This window comes from Chiloscyllium plagiosum, unplaced genomic scaffold, assembly GCF_037043375.1.
Source record: "Chiloscyllium plagiosum isolate Xiang-an unplaced genomic scaffold, Cpla_swu_hap1 HiC_scaffold_29, whole genome shotgun sequence".
Taxonomy (NCBI): domain Eukaryota; kingdom Metazoa; phylum Chordata; class Chondrichthyes; order Orectolobiformes; family Hemiscylliidae; genus Chiloscyllium; species Chiloscyllium plagiosum.
In genome coordinates, this window is record NW_028270167.1 from 11033320 (window position 1) to 11052251 (window position 18932).

The 18932-nt window shown below is 38.5% G+C and overlaps 1 protein-coding gene across 1 annotated transcript; it reads right to left on the minus strand.

The window, feature by feature from the left end:
- Positions 1–7172: 7172 nt before the first annotated feature.
- Positions 7173–18248, minus strand: LOC122540512 (uncharacterized). The gene is made up of 12 exons (XM_043676378.2): positions 17964–18248; positions 15886–16010; positions 15628–15655; positions 15480–15532; positions 13980–14656; positions 12814–12919; positions 12071–12217; positions 11907–11967; positions 11199–11365; positions 9600–9707; positions 7781–7894; positions 7173–7604 (listed from the first exon to the last, which is right to left on the minus strand). The coding sequence occupies exons 1-12, from the start codon at positions 18172–18174 to the stop codon at positions 7569–7571; spliced, it is 1833 nt and encodes a 610-aa protein (XP_043532313.1). The 5' UTR covers positions 18175–18248; the 3' UTR covers positions 7173–7568.
- Between the last annotated feature and the right edge of the window lie 684 nt (positions 18249–18932).

Below are 18932 nucleotides of genomic sequence, written 5' to 3' on the forward strand. Positions count from 1 at the left end.
CTCTTACAATGTGGTTTAAAGGTAATCCAAACCTGGTGAATAGGATTTCTGTTATCTGTTGCAAACTGCTCATGATCTTCTTCTACTTCACCACAAGGTGTGGAGCCATCAAGCATATTAGTTCCATACTCTGGGACTTCATACATTATGCAATGCTGCTTCCCTATTTTCAAAAGTCTCCCGATCTCTTTAGTCGAATGTGAGATCTCTCCTCGCTTTTCAGGCCTGATGACCAAAGTGAAGCACCATCAGGCATTTGCTACCTTAATGATCCTGCACATTTTATGATACATTGACCACAGTCCATTGTTGTTCCGATTCTCTTGAAATTCACAGCACAAGAAACACTCTCAATCTCTGCTATAGAATTGAGTATCTGAACTCTTCAACATAATCAGAGGTCAAAACATTTCCTCCAGATATTTCACATGAAAATCAGAGATGCACTGGTGAAAATGTACAGTATTCAGCAATTCTACTGAGGCTTTATGCATTTCTTTAGAAAGTGCTTACAGCAATAAAAATAACAAAGTACTTTTATAATTCACTTTTAGTGCAGTATAATTTCTGAGGAACTCTGCAATACGGGTTTGGTTCTGAGCCAACTACAACAATATTAATGCAAATGGACAACACCTTGACTAGGTGCATTTTAAGACATGACTTAAAGGAATAAAGAGAGGCAGAGAAGTGGACAGCTAGAGAAAGGAAATTCCAGAATCATAGAATCCCTACAGTGTGAACGCAAGCCTTTTGGCATTCCCATGGCTAATGTACCAAACCTGCACAATGTTGTACTGTGGAAGGAAGCCCATGCAGATATGGGGAGAATGTGCAAACTCCACACAGTCGCACTAGGGTGGAATCTGGCACTGAGAGGCAGCAGCGCTAACCACTGAGGGACCATGATACCCAGAACATTAGGCAGCTGAAGTCACTGACAAAGGTAAGAGCAATTAACAGAGGAATGTGCAAGAGGCCAAAGTTGTAGGATGCTAACGTTTCAGTGGGTTGCAGGGTTAGATGTGTTTACAATAACTGAGAAGGGAGAGGCCATAGAGGGGTTTGAAAACCAGGTTGTGACCTGCTACATTGAGGTATTCCTTGACTGGATGTCAATGTAGGTCAGTGAACACAGAAGTTATGGCTGAAGTGCACTTGGTGCTGGTTAGGCCATGGGCAGCAGAGTTTTAGACGACATCAGGTTTATGAGGATGGAAGATGGGAGGTCAGGCTCAAGTGTCTCACAATCATCAAGCTACTTGATGCGGTTTTCAGCAGCAGGGAAATGGATAAAGTCAGATGATTTTACAGTTTCACATGAGGTATATTAACATATGAATCAACTCACACCGACCAGGGGAATTCCTGCACTTTGTTTAGTAATGACAATATGAGACTAAAATGAATAAAACAGAAGAATAATGGTATTTGCTTATGCTATGATTTGTAAATGCTGGTGTTGGACTGGGGAGCACAAAGTTAAAAATCACACAACACCAGGTTATAGTCCAACAGGTTTATTTGGAAGCACTAGCTTTTGGAGCGCTGCTCCTTCATCAGGTCATAAGACACAGAATTTCGAGCAAAAGTTTACAGTGTGATGTAACTCAAATTATATATTGAAAAAGACCTGGATTGTTTGTTAAGTCTCTTATCTTTTAGAATGAAGGTATTGGTTTCAGTTCTTTCATATGTAAGTTGCATAACCTTTTTAAAGGTACTCATGCGACTCGGCCAACATTGTCTATCTCATACGCTGCAGGCAAGGATGCCCTGAGGCATGGTACATCAGCAAGACCGAGCAGAGACTATGGCAACAGATGAAAGGACACTGCACAACAATCAACAGACAGGAGTGCTCCCTCCCAGTCGGAGAACACTTCAGCGGTCAGGGACATTTGACCTCCACCTTCAGGTGTCGGTCCACCAAGGCGGACTTCAATGCAAAGTGGCCGAACATAAGCTGATAGCCAAGTTCAGTATCCATGGGGATGGCCTCAACCGGGACCTTGGTTCATGTCACACTACAGGTGACCCCACTGCACTATACACGCATACGCACACACACACAGTCAGATGCACACTCACAGACAGACAGACACTCCTACAGACACACAGGCACTCCTACAGACCTATACACTCATACAGACCCTCTTTCATACACAAGCTCTCTCTCATACACTCACACATACATTCCCACATTCACACGCACACATGCACCCTCTTATAGATTTATACCCCTTTACATTCACACACGTATACACACTCTCTCACAGACACTCATAACCCTGCTCCACACACACACACACACATATAAGTTTGTGGGGTGAATTTGTACTTGCAGAATTATATTTTATTTTGCTCAAAAACTGCATGAATCCATGTAAGATTCTGTAAATCCTTTTTTATAGATTAGAATCAATCTGAACATTGTGGCACAGACAGTCTCACATAGGGCATCTCACACCTTCAATGCATTATCTGAATGTAACTTTAAAAAAGTTCTGGGATTTACATATGAAAGAACTGAAACCAACATGGTCATTCTAAAAGATGAGAGACTTAACAAACAATCCAAGTCTTTTTCAATATATAATTTCAGTTACATCACACTGTAAACTTCTGTTAGAAATTCTGTCTTATGATCTTATACTCCACAAGTACCTGATGAAGGAGCAGCACTCTGAAAGCTAGTGCTTCCAAGTAAACCTGTTGGACTATAACCTGATGTTGTGTGATTTTTAACTTTATTTACGTTAAGTTTACTTATAACGCAAGGATACATTACATAGTTGTTTCCTTAATTGTGAGGATGAAATAACCCACTCTAACTTTAAAAACCTAGTGCATTCCCAAACTACCTATAAAGACATTTATAGCAATTAGCTATATTTCTGATCCTGCATAAGTTAGAACTTTAAACTGTAAGTAATGACCATATAATATATACTAATATCTCACAGTCACTTATAAATTCATGTCTGTAATTGATATGCTCATGAAATCTGGGCAAATTTAAGTTGTAACCCCACAAAAATAACTTTCTACTAGTCATGATCAATTAGCCGCTTGTGAAACCTTCTGTTGCTTAACTTAAGAAAAACTCTGTAGATATTTTCACAAACGTGTGGAAGGATTTGACCTCCATTACCCTTTATTAAAAAGGTTCATATGTGGTTTTTGAGTGTTGCTGGCTGGCCAACATTTACTGCCCATTCCTAATTGCATTGAGGAGGTGATGGTGAGCTAACGTCTTGAACCACTGCAGTCTATTTGATGAAGTACACCCGTGATGTGATTAGGGAGGGAGTTCCAGCATTTTTCTTAGTGCAAACTGAAGGAAAAGCAATATATTTCCAAATCAGAATGGTAAATGGCTTGGAGAGGAACTTGCAGGTATTGGTGCTCCCATGTTTCTGGTGCCCTTATCCTTCCAGATCACGAGTTTCAAAGGTTCTGTTGCAGGATGCTTTGATAAATTGCTAAAGTGTATCGTGCAGATGGCACACACTACTGCTATTGTGTATTGGTGGTCGAGGAATTGAATGTCAAAATAGATAGATGTGCCAGTAAAGCAATTATCTTTGTTGCTGTTGGATCAAGTTTAAGGGTGGCAATGTTTTCACCATTATGACAATGAGCCTACTGAAGCCATTGTGAAAGGAGCTATTTAAGGGAAAATGTGGTTTCTAACAAAGGGAAGTTACCAATTCCAGGGCCCCATATATAAATACATATCATAATCATAGAAGTTGGAAAGCATCTATTTGAATCAAATTAAGTATAATATTTGGATAGCCTTCCTGCTTTAAAGGAGACAATTAAATGTATTTTTACAGAAATGTTTATATTTTTCCATTTAAGAGGACAATCTTGCTCAAGCCTGTTCGGTGGCTGTTTAAAAAAAGAAAAGTATTCGTAAGATTCCACAACTGAAAAAAAACAAACATTTCTACCATTGTCCTTAGTTTCAGGTGTGTCATAAAACAAATTCTGAGTAAAACTATTGCTTTTAACATATCGGGGAGGTGTGATTAACTCCATGCTGAGTAAGATAATCTTTCCCTTATCAATGAAACTTTTCCCATTTTTCACACATTCAAGGACAATTGTCCATGCATTGGAACAGAATGAGTTCTGTCTTTTGGACTAATGCCAATGGACAACAGGTTAAGACCTTTCCAGGTAATTATTTCTCAGTGCATGGGTAGCCACTGACTTGATTTGCAGCTCATCCCTAAATTCGTCTTGATAAGGTGATGGAGGGCCCTTATTGTGAACTGCAGGGGTCCAAGTGATGCAGTGCTTTCGGATAGAGACTTGGATGCAGTGAGAAGATCTTTCTCATCTCTCAGGATTCTATCCATTAGCAATAATGATGTGTCTTCTAATTCAGGACAGACACAAACCCCAAATACCAGATGTTAAAAACAAAGTGATACTACACTTCTGGACGTAAAATCACATAGACATACAGCATGGAAAAAGACCTTTCAGTCCAACCAGCCAATCGGAACATAATCCCAAAATAAATTAGTCCCACTGCCTGGTGCTGGCACATATCCTGCCAAACCTTTCCTATTCATGCACTTATCTAAGTGTCTTTTAAATGTTGTAACTGTCCCTGCATCCACCACACCCTCAGGAAGTTAATTCCACACACAAATCACCATTTGTGTAAAACATTTGCCCCCATGCATTTTTTTAAATCCCTCTCCTCTCAGCTTAAAAATGTGCTCCCTCATCTTGAAATGTTCCATCCTATGGAAAAAAGACTTATTATGAACCCTATCTATGTCCATCATGATTTTATAAACTTCTATAAGGTCACATCTCAATCTCCTACTCTCCACTGGAAAAGATACCAGCCAATCCAGCCTTTCCTTATAGCTCAAATCTTCCAAACCCTGTAACATCCTAGTAATTCTCTTCTGAACCTTCTCTAGCTTAATAAACTTCCGGTAAGTGGGTGACCAGAACTGGACACACAGTACTCCAGAAGAGGCCTCACTTATCTTCTTTCTAAATATCTACTCCTGAAATTATCCCACCGCTATGAGAATTTCATCTGACTTTCCACATTAGCTTGTATTCAAGAGTCCTAATGGTGAAGTGGTATGCCCCTGTCTCTGGCCCAGGAGATCTGGGTTCAAGTACCACCTGCTCTAGATTTGTGTCTGAACAGCTTGCTGAGAGAAAATATGTATTCCTGAACATTGTACAAACACTACAGGTAAGAAAGGGAGTTGTGCAACGGTACAACAAATGTCAATAATCAATCAAAACCACTAACAGTCAAACTTCCGTGCCCTATAATTTCAATAAAAGTATTACAGACCAGGCCAGACCCCTTCAACATGTATTAAGAAGGTAGCCCTGACTCTAACTTTTATTTTCTTTCAGGCAGATGTATAGTGGATATTCCAGGAGTGATACAGCTGGTCAAAGCACTGTTTTTAACAAAATATAATTTATTTAAACATCACAAATCAAACATGAACAAAAGAAAACAGAATTTAGAATAACTTATTTGATAACAGAACTGATGCAATATCACAACTTAATGAAGCTGTTCCAATCCCTGCACTATCCCATAACCGCACCCTCTTGCAAAAGGAAAATTCAAACACAGGTTTTTACAGGCAGGAGTTTTCAGAGAGAAAGTTCAGGCAAGACTATGTTGAAGCATGGAACCTCTTTTCAACATAGCTGCTTTTCTGTCACCAACAGTTTTCTGATTTCCTGCTAATACTAAAGCAAACTGAAAAAAAAACTTGAATTGGAAGAACTGCCCACTCCCATGCCATTGTGAAAATAATTATTTCCAGACAAATCAGCACCTCTGCATTTATGCATCCTCTTGAAAAAAAAACAAGGACAACATAACCTTGTTAAAGCGGCAGCATCGTTACAAATGGCCAGATGTGTTCACTGAATTTAGATATGACAGAAGCTGATTCAGAATATTAAGACCTGAAGCTTTCTAGTATTTTATCAAATTCAGTGATTATGAAAACTCAGAACACGTGGAGAGAAAAGTGGGAATAAGAACATTTAATTTAAATATTGTCGAATGTTTGGAAATATTCATAAATGGAAGTTTATTAACTAATAGCGATATTCAATTATAAAACCATGCTTTATTGTCTCGAAGTGATTTTACAGCTATTCAAAAGGGACATTTTTAACATACACATCAAAAACCAGTCATTGGCCCCAAATACACAATATCATATCAGTAACATAATATCAGTCCTTAGATCTTAATTTTGAATCCAAGATTATACTAAACTAACAAAGGAACAAGTAATTATCATGTACATACAGTCCTTAAAGAAGGCAATAAAATCTTACAGACAGAAATAATCAGATACACCTTTTTAAACTCAAAATGTACAATATATTCAGCTAAACAAAGTAGCCAACATGGAAGTTTCACAGAAACCAGCTAATTGCAACTATGGGTTTCCATATGATTCAAAGTCCTAGACCAGAAACAAAAGTCGAAAATATTCTTTTTACTCCCTTTTTGGAGGGAGTTTCATTTCTCATCAATTTGTTTTAATTTTGTGGATATTTGATCTTGTGCATGTCCAGCAGGGGAATGACAAATTCTGACTGCCACTAAATTCACCATGACTTAGTTTGGAAAGGGTATCTATACCAGAACTTAACATTTGCATTCCTCAGATACCCAAAATATTTGCAACCAGCTGTTGCATGCTACTTCTGCATTTAGCATATCTAATTTGGATTGTTTGATCCATTTTATTCACATTATCTTGAAAATAACAAGATAGCTTCAACATTTAGATTCCTCTAGGACTCTTTGAGATGTTACATTCCTCTGCAGGCAATTCTGTAACACTCATCACCCTCATTGCATTTTATTAACAGCCTGAACTGTGCTGAAGCAAAGGACAACCTTGTTGTAACTTCTTTGTTTCCCTCAGAAGTAAAATGTATTTTTCATTCAAAACAACCCAAAAGTGTTTTGTGTTGCTCAAGTGTTGGGAGACAGATTCATATTTTATCCTATTTATTAAACCAAATGCCATTCATCACAAATTGATTGTTATCACAGCTGATTGCTGCAATTGATTTTTTTTTTAGATTAGATTAGATTACAGTGTGGAAACAGGCCCTTCGGCCCAACAAGTCCACACCGACCCGCCGAAGCGCAACCCACCCATACCCCTACATTTACCCCTTACCTAACACTACGGGCAATTTAGCAAGGCCGATTCACCTGACCTGCAGGTCTTTGGACTGTGGGAGGAAACCGGAGCACCCGGAGGACACGGGGAGAACGTGCAAACTCCACACAGTCAGTCGCCTGAGTCGGGAATTGAACCCGGGTCTCAGGCGCTGTGAGGCAGCAGTGCTAAGCACTGTGCCACCGTGCCGCCCACGAGAGCTCCGAGCACTGTTGGAGCTATTAGTCAGTAAATGACTTGGATGTATATATTTTAAAACTTGTGGATACAATGATACACAAACTTGGCATTCAACTTCAGCTCAGACTTTACAATTCCTTGACTATTACTTGTCTATTTCTGGGTGTCTCACTGACAACCGTGGTTGAGTCTCTTATCGAGCTCCTGAATGAAAATAAAGAAGAAAATGAATTTTAATATTTCGGAGAGCACAAATATAAATGTTTTAGACATTAAAAGTGGTAACAATGATTTAAGTTGTGCTCTATAGGACTTCCATCGCCTTTGATCAAAAATTGCCTTCAGAAATATTTTGCATCCTTATATAATTTTTAACTTACCTCACTGTACATGCTGGTCTGCAGGAAAATGTCACAAGGAAGCTCTTCTGGAGCCACTTCTTGTGAAGACACTTTTTGATCCATTGCATTGAATATGCCACATGGTGAAAATTCCTTTTAGATTACAAAAATAGATTTAAAATCTCATTGAGTTAAACACATTTTGTTTTCCGATTACTTTAAATAAACATGATTTACAAGCCAGAACTTTGAAAAAATAAAAAAAAGACTTTATTAATTTGTCAAAAGCTAAAAGATATATCTTTCAGAATAAAAAGCTTATATTTAATAAAAAGGATTTTTTTTTCCTTTTCTTTGTAAGGGTTTCTATTAAAAATTTAGACTTGAGAGTAAAACAGGCATTTATATGATCCATACTATCTTAATCTGAGGAATTTTGCAAAACAGCTATAAAGGGGTTCTTTCATTAGGGACTTCCAATTCTTTATTGAATAACAACCAAGAAAATTATTAGAGAGGAACAAATTATTGCAGATGCTGGAATCTCCACTGCAACCAAAAAATACTGGAGAACACAGCTGGTCAGGTAGCATCCATGGAGAGAAACCAACTAACGTTTCGAGTCTGATTAGATTAGATTACTTACAGTGTGGAAACAGGCCCTTCGGCCCAACAAGTTCACACCGCCCCGCCGAAGCGCAACCCACCCCTACATTTACCCCTTACCTAACACTACGGGCAATTTAGCATGGCCAATTCACCTGACCTGCACATCTTTGGACTGTGGGAGGAAACCGGAGCACCCGGAGGAAACCCACACAGACACGGGGAGAACGTGCAAACTCCACACAGTCAGTCGCCTGAGGCGGGAATTGAACCCGGGTCTCTGGCGCTGTGAGGCAGCAGTGCTAACCACTGTGCCACCGTGCCACCCACGATGAAGAGACATCTAGTCTTTATGACTTAAAGCTCTTGGTCTAGTATTTAAAGCATAGAATATCACAAGTCATGGGTTCTATGTCTTAACTTTGTTTTTTGGAAATGGTGTCTTGCCATATTGAAACCTCTTGTAAAACCTATGGTAGAATAACACATTATGCAGCACTTAAGTAGCTTGAGAAGTTTGAAATAGCTGTTACTGCAGGAGGTTGTGATGGCGTCGTGTTCTTTTGCTTTGTCTTTGAAGATTAGGTGCACCTTCATTTTAATCTGGTTCATTAAAATCTTGGAAAACAATATTTCTATTGAACAAAAAGTGATAATGTAGTTCTTGATATGTTTATAAAAATGAAAGATTGGTGGCTCTATGACTCTACTGTCTGTGAAAAATGCTTGTTCAACATAACAGAAAAGTACAAGTTGCATCTTGGAACAGTTTAATCAGTATTGATCATAAGTAATCAAAAGGTATGTTATTTAATTAACACAGTTGTTATTTACTGAACTATGGGGAGAGAACCGGGGAGCAGGCTGACTGGCTAGCTATTCCAATGGACCAGCATTGCCACAATAGGCTAAATGAGCTTTGCCTTCTATATCTTTTCTAATCAACTTCTTCAGAGATGTTATTAAACACCTCTGGAGCAGGTGCACTCAGCATCGCCCTCTGGTCCATAGGTAGGCACACTACCACTGTGCCAGAACAGCCCTGGCATCTCCTGCAATACAATGATTTAGGGCTTGAGTGTCGTCTTTCTCTGCGAATTTCATTTTTAAATTTTGACCATAAGCAAAACATTACCCAACAAAAACAAATACATAGTGAGAATGAATAAAATTTTACATTTTTGGGACCAAAAGATTTCTCACTAAAATGAAGACATAATTATATCAAGTGTTTTCACTGAATGAAATGTACCTTGTGACAAACATTTATCATTCCATCAAGATGGCCATAAAGGAAATTCAGAACTTCAGTGTCATTTATTTCCTCTGCAAGGTCGATGGCAGTTTGGTTAGTCAGATCCTTCAAGAAAAGAACAAATCTTGTTACACATCAAGTGAGACATTCCTCAACCTCCTCTCTTTTATTTTTCCCTTCTTTGCTAAAACTGCTCACCAATGCTGCTTAAGTACCTCTAACTCTTAAATACTTTGCTAACAAAGCCTTCCTTCCAGTTTTGAGCCCAGGCTTGAATGTGCGATAGCAGGCTTTCTAATTTTTGGTTTCTAAATTTTGGTTTATCAAACCCAACCCTCTCCCAGCATCACACAAGCTTTCTAAATTTGATCCATTTTTATCTTTTGGCTTTTTGTCATGAGTTTTTAAAATTTTAAACCCAATTTGGCACTTTGTCCATTTGTGTGCTTCACAAATTGATTTGCTGGGAATTAAAGTAGTACATGAGGCACAAACAGAAATTGCTGGAAAAGCTTAGCAGGTGTGGCAGCATCTGTGGAGAGAAATCAGAATGTTCCGAGGAAGGGACACTCGAACCGAAAATGTTAACTCTGATTTCTCTCCACAGATTCTGACAGACCTGCTGAGCTTTTCCAGCAACTTCTGTTTGAGTTTCTGATTTACAGCATCTGTAGTTCTTTCATAGTACATGAGGCATGATGTATTGAATACTGCTGTGCTGTTAAGTTTTAAAATCAAAGAATAGCTCTTGCACAGCCTAACCTCTTGCAATCCCCAATTTCCAAGCCTTCGAACTCACTTGTGTTTCTTTTCATCCTTGTAGTTCTTACATTCTGGAATTCTATCTCACCCATCTGCCTCCTCACTTCTACCTTCAACCCTAAGATTTTTTTCACACGTCACTGCTTTGACCAAGTTTTTAATCATTTCTTCATGTGTCAGATTTTTATCTGACATAATCATGTGATGCATCTTGGGCTGTTATTTGATATTAAACTAGGTGATAGAAATATACTTTGTCATTGTTGTTGTACTTGGCCTACAAGCATAAATTCATCATAGAATCCCTACAGTGTGGAAACAAGCCATTTAGCCCAACAAGTTCACACTGACCCTTTAAAGACTAGCCCACCCAGACCCATACCCCTACCGCATTATTCCAAATTTACCCCTGAATAATGCACCTAACCCATACATCCCTGAACACTATGGGCAATTTAGCATGGCCAATTCACCTAACTGCATATCTTTGGATTGTGGGAGGAAACCGGAGCACTTGGAAAAAATCCATGCTGACACGGGAAGAATGTGCAGACTCCACACAGACAGTCAGTCGCCCAAGGCTAGAATCAAACCCAGATCCCTGGCGCTGTGAGGCAGCAGTGCTAATTGCTGAGCCACTGTGCCACCTTTAATTGGAAAACACACATATATGGCACTCTAATGTATCACTTATAATAGCCAATATAAAGGATTTGCTCTTAAAAACAATTCAGTTTGAACCCCAATACTTATTCAGTGACAAACTGCTCTCCCAGTGGCCAACGAAATAGAACAGTGAACACACTCGGTCTGGGACTGAAATAACCTCCATACCTTTGTACAGAGAGACGATCCCATCCTCAGCAAGCATCTCATTCCATCCAGCAGCTGCTCCTTCCTCAACATGAGGAACTTCGTCATATCAGAGTTCATGTCTGTATTCTCAAATGCTTTCACTGTTGCAGCATGAGCCAACACCATATAATGTAATGGGGTCAGATCTTTTGAATCGAAATAAATAATTATTATTCACATTTGATGGATCCGCAAAGATCAAAGACATGAGTAAAATCATAACAAAGTTGATGTGCCTATGTGTTCCAGATTAACTGGAAATTATAGTCAATGAAAATGGCATAAAATGCAGGGTGATAAGAAAGTTCTTGTGCAATTTTAAACTTTAATAACTTTGAATGTGTGCACAGTAAGAGTGAATTCTAAATAGCATACAAGAATAAAATTCACTAAAACTTTCATCACAGGTCAAGTTTCAACGTAATCACTATTTCTTGAAATATCTTTCTCAATTAGATTATTTTGAGTTCATTGAAATATCCTGCAGCTGCTACTTTATGCATTTATAAACTATATTTGTGATTCTGACCCTGTGACTGTTTCTGTAAAGCATTTTGAGTTGTCTTCATACACAAGTTGGAGTTTTCTGTTATCACATATACATCCAAAGCTAAGTTGCAAAGTTAATCAACGTCATAATATGGCAATGAAACATTAATTATTTAGAGCCTAAAAAAAAATACTTACGATTATTATCCCTGGCATCAATTATGACATCAATTCCATTCATCATTGTTTTCTCTATTACCTGAACGCAATTGAAAATGATATTATTGGCACATAAATGTGGCAGGAATGGTAATTATTCATAATCTGAGATGATCAGAATGGCACTGAACTCCTTTACTTACGTGCAAAACCCGAAGGAATCCATTTTCTGCACACAAATGTATGGGAGTTTTTCCAAAATAGTCTCTCTCATTGATTTGAGCACCAAGTAAAATGAGGTCATTGACTACCAGGTGCTGATTTCTTTCTGCAGCTAAGTGCAATGCAGTCTGTGAAACCAAATATAGCAATATCATTAGAGTTTCTTAAAGTTTCATTTGATCCCCATAAAAATAATCTCTTTTTCATAACTTTGAATGAGGCAATCTTAGCTTTGAAGAAATATCATGATTGTAATGTGTAACTTGTTAAGTGAATATTGTTACAACTTAGTGAACAAAATAGCAGGCAAAATTAAAACAATTTAAATGTTATAATTTAAAATTATTGATATTATATATATTTTTAAAATGTACATAATCCTTTACATTGTTTTACGGAGGATTTTAGTTTGAATTTGTTAAAAAATGTCCAATACTTTTTAAACTGATTGCGTCTTTTAGTAGAACATTGTAATAATTGAATCTAACAACCAAAGTAATTTTTATGAGTTACTGCAGTTATTAAGCAAAGAACAAATATATTCTAAAATCCAGAACAATAGCTGAGAGTAAATCCAAATATTATGCATTAGGTAACTTTTTGAAACATTTTTGTAATGTAGCAGTCGTTATTAATACAAGGCGGTGCTGGGGGTGGGGGTGGAAATGAGATGGGTAAAGAACAAAAAAGCAAGAACTTTCTTCAAAGTTTTCTCAATACTTACTCTGCCTCTGGTATCCTTTTTGTCAATTGTGCCAATATTTGCCATCCTACAAGCCAGGCTGTATGTCAAGGCTCTTTTTCCCTGAATAACAGCATTATGTAGCATTCTGTTGGAATTTAAAACAAGATACTCTGTTACTAATAACTAAGTGAGACAACACAGCACAAAAATAGATAATGCAAAGCTCTGAATGAATCTCCAACCATCCATGTTATTTTTAGCAATTCAGTCATAGTTGTAGTTGAAAGTATTTTGCTTTAGTTTTAAATTAATCTCAACAAATCTGCAATTTGTGGGTGACTCACTTTCAGATGATTCATTTGAAAAGTATTAAATTGTAAGTGATTTTAATCAGAACCGTTTGTCTGCTTTTACCTCCAATGTTTAAAGGTCAACCACACAAAAGTGCACTCGCGTGTTGCATTTCATGGAAGAAAATGACATTCACCGAACTTGCTTTCATGTATAAAGCTCTGAAGCACACCTATCACTTGGAAAATCACACAATATCCAATTTTATTCACCAGCAATACTCATTTTAAAAGTACTCAATTGAAGAAAATATTTGAATTTTAAAAAGAAAAAAGGATTGTTTCTGGTGTTGCACATTTACGTGTTGAAGTATATTGACACAGGAAAATTGCTTGAAGCTGTTGCTCGTCATTTCCTAATATGTTCAGATAGATTCTCAACCATCAACATACAATGCAGCAAAAACTGTAATAATTCAGACCATGCCTCTGGCATAGAAATGGCAACAATCATTTCGCAACTGAGAAACCAGTAGAAGCCAATTGGGTTGTAAAACAACAGAATAAGATGGCTGACTATAAATTTGAATACAACAATGGAGTTTTGAAAGCAACTGATGACTTGTTATTAAAACAACTTTTCACGAACTGTGCCACACCAGCAGCGATGCAGCGAACAGAACTCAAAGAGCCAAGCAGATAAAGGCATATTAAGATGATATTTGTTAAATAAACTTTTGCATTAGGCTAAATGATTAGCTGTGTACTTATCACTTATATTTGCTAAAGTTAATTATTTTTGCTATGGGGAGTGGGATTGCGTTTTTACTCATTCGAAAAGCTGACACAGGTAAAGTGGGCAATCTCAGAGCATTTTGGATCTCTATCAATAAGTAACGCAGGTGCTGCACTTACGTGTTGCCGCTCTCATCCACAGAAAGCAGTTCTTGAGTCGATACATTACAAAGGCTACCCTCTACATGCCGCAGTTGCGACTGGAAGAAAGACAAGGCTGACCCATCCAAAGAACGCTGCTGTTGAGAGGTGACAGGAAAGCACTTGCTTTCAACGCGAGAAGATTTATAATTGTGAATATTGTTCAGTTCAGCTTGGCTGTACCATTCTTCCCCGAATGACGGGGAACAAGGTGGAGATTGTTTCTTGACAGTTTGGGAATAGCAGGGCTGACAGCTGAAATTCCTATCTTTATCGGACGTGTTGACACAGTGTTGGTCTGTGAAAGCCACTGACTGGCGAGGCAAGTAATTCCAACCCTCCAGTTCAAAGTGTGAGTAAGGTGTGGGAAATACAGATCCCAGATCAGGAACAGTAACATCATACTCAGAGGAGCAAGTCGAACCATTTAGTAAGGTCCCTTGGTTTGGTTGTAGCCTTTGGTTGCCATACAGTGAATCCCAGAAACTAACTGGGCTGCTGGTGTAGCTGTCCGCCTGGCAATCCATTTCAGGTATGTTCTGTGTTGTTTGATACGAGCATGCTTCATTTTGTTTCAAATCAGACTCCAAGACTTCTACCAAATCTTCCAGGAGTTCTTCAAAATTCCTTGAGGGGAACACATTGATTTTTTTCATCTGGATCAAGGAAAGCAAAAACGGCAGGTTCTGATGAGTTTTCATCAATTTGTAGGAATCTATAACAATCACCTACTAATTTCAAGTTGCCTTTAACATCCATAAAATCAGCAATCCAAACAAATTATATTATAGAAATGGATCTGGAAACTATGCTGTGCAATTCCATCACATGAAAAGTAGACTAAGCTGGGTCTAGTGTTCTATTCCATTAGCAACTATAGCGGTAGTTCCACCATCAGAATCCAAGTACTTTATTAATCACACAACACCAGGTTATAGTCCAACAGGTTTATTTGGAAGCACTTGCTTTTGGAGCACTGCTCCTTCATCAGGCTTACGGTCTTACTCTCCACAACCATCTGATGAAGGATCAGCGCTCCGAAAGCTAGTGCTTCCAAATAAACCTGTTGGACTATAACCTGGTGTTATGTGATTTTTAACTTTGCATACTCCAGTCCAACACTAGCTCCTCCAAATCACAATTATGTTTTTGTCAGCTTAAGAACAATCAGGATTTTAACGTCAGTGCTAATTTTTCAAAAGGAACCACTAAACTGTTGAATTGTCACCAAAGTTCAGCTGATTCACCAATAGCCTTTCGGGACTGAAACCTGTCGTCCTCACCCAGTCGTCTATGTGTGACATCAATGTGGTCATTCATTGACTGCCCTTCAATGTGGTCCCGCAAGTCCCTCAACTGTATCAGATCTCAAGAATAAGCAAATCTACCACCATCTCCCGGGGTAACTAGGGAGAGGCTTTCTATGCTGGCCTTGCTCTCATTTCAAGCTGTAAATTCTAGGACCCTAACAGTGTTTACCTGTGAGCTCCATTTCATAGTGGGTCCAGTCTCTCGGACCACCCGTCTTCTCACTATAAGACGGAGAAATATATAATAGTGAGTAACAAATACTTGATACATTAAAGAGAAGGCATTTCAATGTAATATTTTACTCTGCAACACTTACAATTATTTGATTTGAAGTGTACATCTACCTGTTTAAAAAAAAACAAAACATCTTAAAAATTCTCACGTCAACCTGGCCTTCCAATGAATATTAAAGACTGAATTTGTCAGTTAGTGACACTTTTCTTATAGAGTCCAGTCTGACTCTGCAATTTGCCTCAACTCTCGGAATAATTTGTTTCACAATGAAGTTAATCGTTTAACAAAAGTTTTGTTATTTTTTGCCTGCTGTGCAGATGTGGTGGGCTTATCCTCTTACCTGGTCAACATTGGGATCTTCTCCTCTGGCTATTCGATAATTACGAAGGAGATCTCGAACTGGGCGGCGGACTCTTACTCCCACGTATTTCTTCTGACACTTAGTATTCATGAGATTTTTTGAGTCTAAGTAAAATAAAGTTCGATTAAAAACTGGTGCTAGAATTTTGATACAATTTTTACTTCCTCGACTTCACACATCTAGGGTGCATGAGGGGGCAGACAAAGGTGCTTATGTTTAATGTTGTAGCTGTTTTTTTTCCTGGAACTGGTCAACACCCAAAAGTCAGGGCTGTAGCTTGAGGCTGACCAGGAGGCTCTCATTTTCAAAGTGTTCGAAGGTCAATAATCAAACAATTTGGCCAATTTCTGCAGATTTTAAGACCCGAAGTGAGACTCAAACATAATGCTTCTGACTCAGTCGTTGAGACACTATCCACTGCAGCTTACCAGACAAAAAACAACTTAATGTTAACAGTCAATTACATCAACTGGAAAGTCATAATAATTTGTATTAATGCTAAAGTTGATAAGTTTGGCATTTTAAGCACTACATTGACTTCTAACAGAAACAGCTACATTAGCTTTTGGTTTACACCTGTTGAACTACAAGGAAGGTATAACAAAATAACTATTACCATAATTTTTGTAATACAAATTGCATCTGTAAATACATTTTCCCAAGTAAAATAACATCGTAGCTGAAATGACTAAGGACAGATTCTTAATCTATAAATCAATCAGATAATCAATAAAAAGGATTCCAAAGAGTTGACAGCCTTGCCAATAACATTTGTATAAATTCTTCCAGCTTTATCTGACCTAATATGGGTGGTATGGCAGCACAATTGTTAGCACTATTTCCTCACAGCACCAGGGACCTGGGTTTGATTCCAACTTTGGAGTTTGCACATTCTCCCCGTGTCTGGATTGGTTTCTTTTGGGTGCTCTGGTTTCCTCCCACAGTCTGAAAATGTACTGGTTAGGTAGATTGGTCATGCTAAATTGCCCAATAGTGTCCAGGAATTTGCAGGCTAGGTGGATTAGCCATGGTACATGCAGGGTTACGGGATGAGGCGGGTCTGGTGGGATGCTATTCGGAGGATCGGTGCAGACTCAGTGGGCTGACCAACCTCTATCTGCATGTAGGAGATTCTACAAATTGGGCAGCATGATTTCAAAAAGATCTGGGCCTTTTCCAAACTTTTTGCAGGGTTTCTGAGTTCTGCATTTTCCAAAGTGCAGCACCGTGATTTAGTCCAACCTGTTCTGTGATTGCCAATGCTAGGCACTTGGACGATATTGATACCCTGATAATTTCTGATCAACTCAAAACAAACAAACCGTTTCAAACAACGAAGCAAAATCTGTGTAAAACTCTGATCTCAGGTCTAGGCAGATTAACTTTACATTGATACAGCACTGCTTTTGGGTTCAGCAGCTCCCAAATTGTTATACAGTCAATGACCTACTGTTTTGAAATGTTTGCACTTTTACCGTGCAGGGAATGCGGCAATCTTCTATAGCACAGCAAGATCTCACAAACAGCCATGATATCAATGACCTGATAACCTTTTTTTGTGTGATGTTGGTTGGGCAGATAATTGGTTTATTGAAAAATTCCTCTCGGCAACAGCTGTAGTGATCGTGGAAATAAAGCAAGTAGCAATAATTTATAACGCACAATCATCAAGGAGTAAAGTTTAGGGCATTGAACTATTGTTCAATTAACTTAGTATTTATTCTGGTTTGCCACTTTTTGCTGTGTTTGTTTGGGTGAGTCAGTACCAGTTGTTAATTTCATTGTGTTTGCAAATGTTATAATGAGTTGCTTTCGAATCAATTCCTGCCAGTTTACATATTTGCAACTGTCACTTCAGATTAAAATCAGATTAAAATCAGATTAAAGCCTATTCCAATCTACTATGATTCAGAAAACAAAATATTCAGCACCACATTTCAGTTGATTACCAAACATTCAACTTTAAGCGTATTTATTGCTCGGATTGTAAATCATGTCTGCATATTGTCAGGAGTGCCTCAGAGAGACTGCAGTGTAAACCTGAGCAGGAATCTTACCAGTGGATGCCTCTTTTGCAGCTTCAGGGATCTTTTTGCTGTGTTCCAGGTGTCGAGAGGAACTCGGGGTTGGCTGTGAGCAGTCCCCCTCTGTCGTGGCGACCTTCCCGGCTCGGGGAGACCGGTTGCTCTTTCGGTAGTAATCATCAAAGTCACTGTCACTGCTGCTGTGATCGTCAATGTTGTGCGGGCTTAGCACTTTGTACAACATGTTGTGTTCTGATGCACCAAGCGAGGAGCAACACCAGGTGTGACACCGCTAGGACTTGGGCAACACCTGGACAGGTAAATGCACCTCCCTACAGCAATCCACAGGTGGAGGCAAATTGAAAACTCTGATTACTATAACTGATGAGTGGCTACTTTTCTTATATACATGAGAAACGGCTCAGTGAGGGGGCGGGATCATTGACACCAGACCAGCGTCAATTTCCTGATCATTTGTGTACCTGCCTTTAATTTCACCGGTTTGAGTGCATGTGACGCAGCTCTGTACGCAGAAATTTCAGAACCTCGCCTACTTTCCACGAAAATAATACACCTGGGTTTGTGTTGGAAATTAAATACAAAAGAAATTCCGAATGCAACATTTCCTGAACCACATTTTTAACCCAATTTAATATTGTACCCTTCACTTAACCCATTCGACCTTAGCAGTAAAATTTCAACATCACAAAAGTTGCAACAAATCTATTTATTGACCACCAGGCTTAAAGGTGTCTCCCATAAGCGAACAGCCCTATGGTCTGGTAAAATTTGGCCTTACCTTTTATCGACTATTATTTTCACCCAGATAACTTTTTATTTATTTATGGGATGTGAACATCACTGGTAAGATCCATCCCTAATTGCATTTAAGAAAATGGTAGGGAACTACAGTGGTGTGTGTCCAGAGCAAGTTCATCACCTGATGTTTCCACTTGAGATATCTATTTATGTTGCACAACTAGTTGTTAGGTGACTGTTTAG

What these genes read in the sequence shown, in the direction of transcription:
- LOC122540512 (XM_043676378.2), bottom strand. Translation starts at nt 18,174, where the DNA reads ATGTTGTACAAAGTGCTAAGCCCGCACAACATTGACGATCACAGCAGC. An exon ending in ACACTTCAAATCAAATAATT is followed by an intron (nt 15,533 to 15,627) that starts GTAAGTGTTGCA and finishes TCCGTCTTATAG; the next exon opens with TGAGAAGACGGGTGGTCCGA. An exon ending in CTATGAAATGGAGCTCACAG is followed by an intron (nt 14,657 to 15,479) that starts GTAAACACTGTT and finishes TCCTTGATCCAG; the next exon opens with ATGAAAAAAATCAATGTGTT.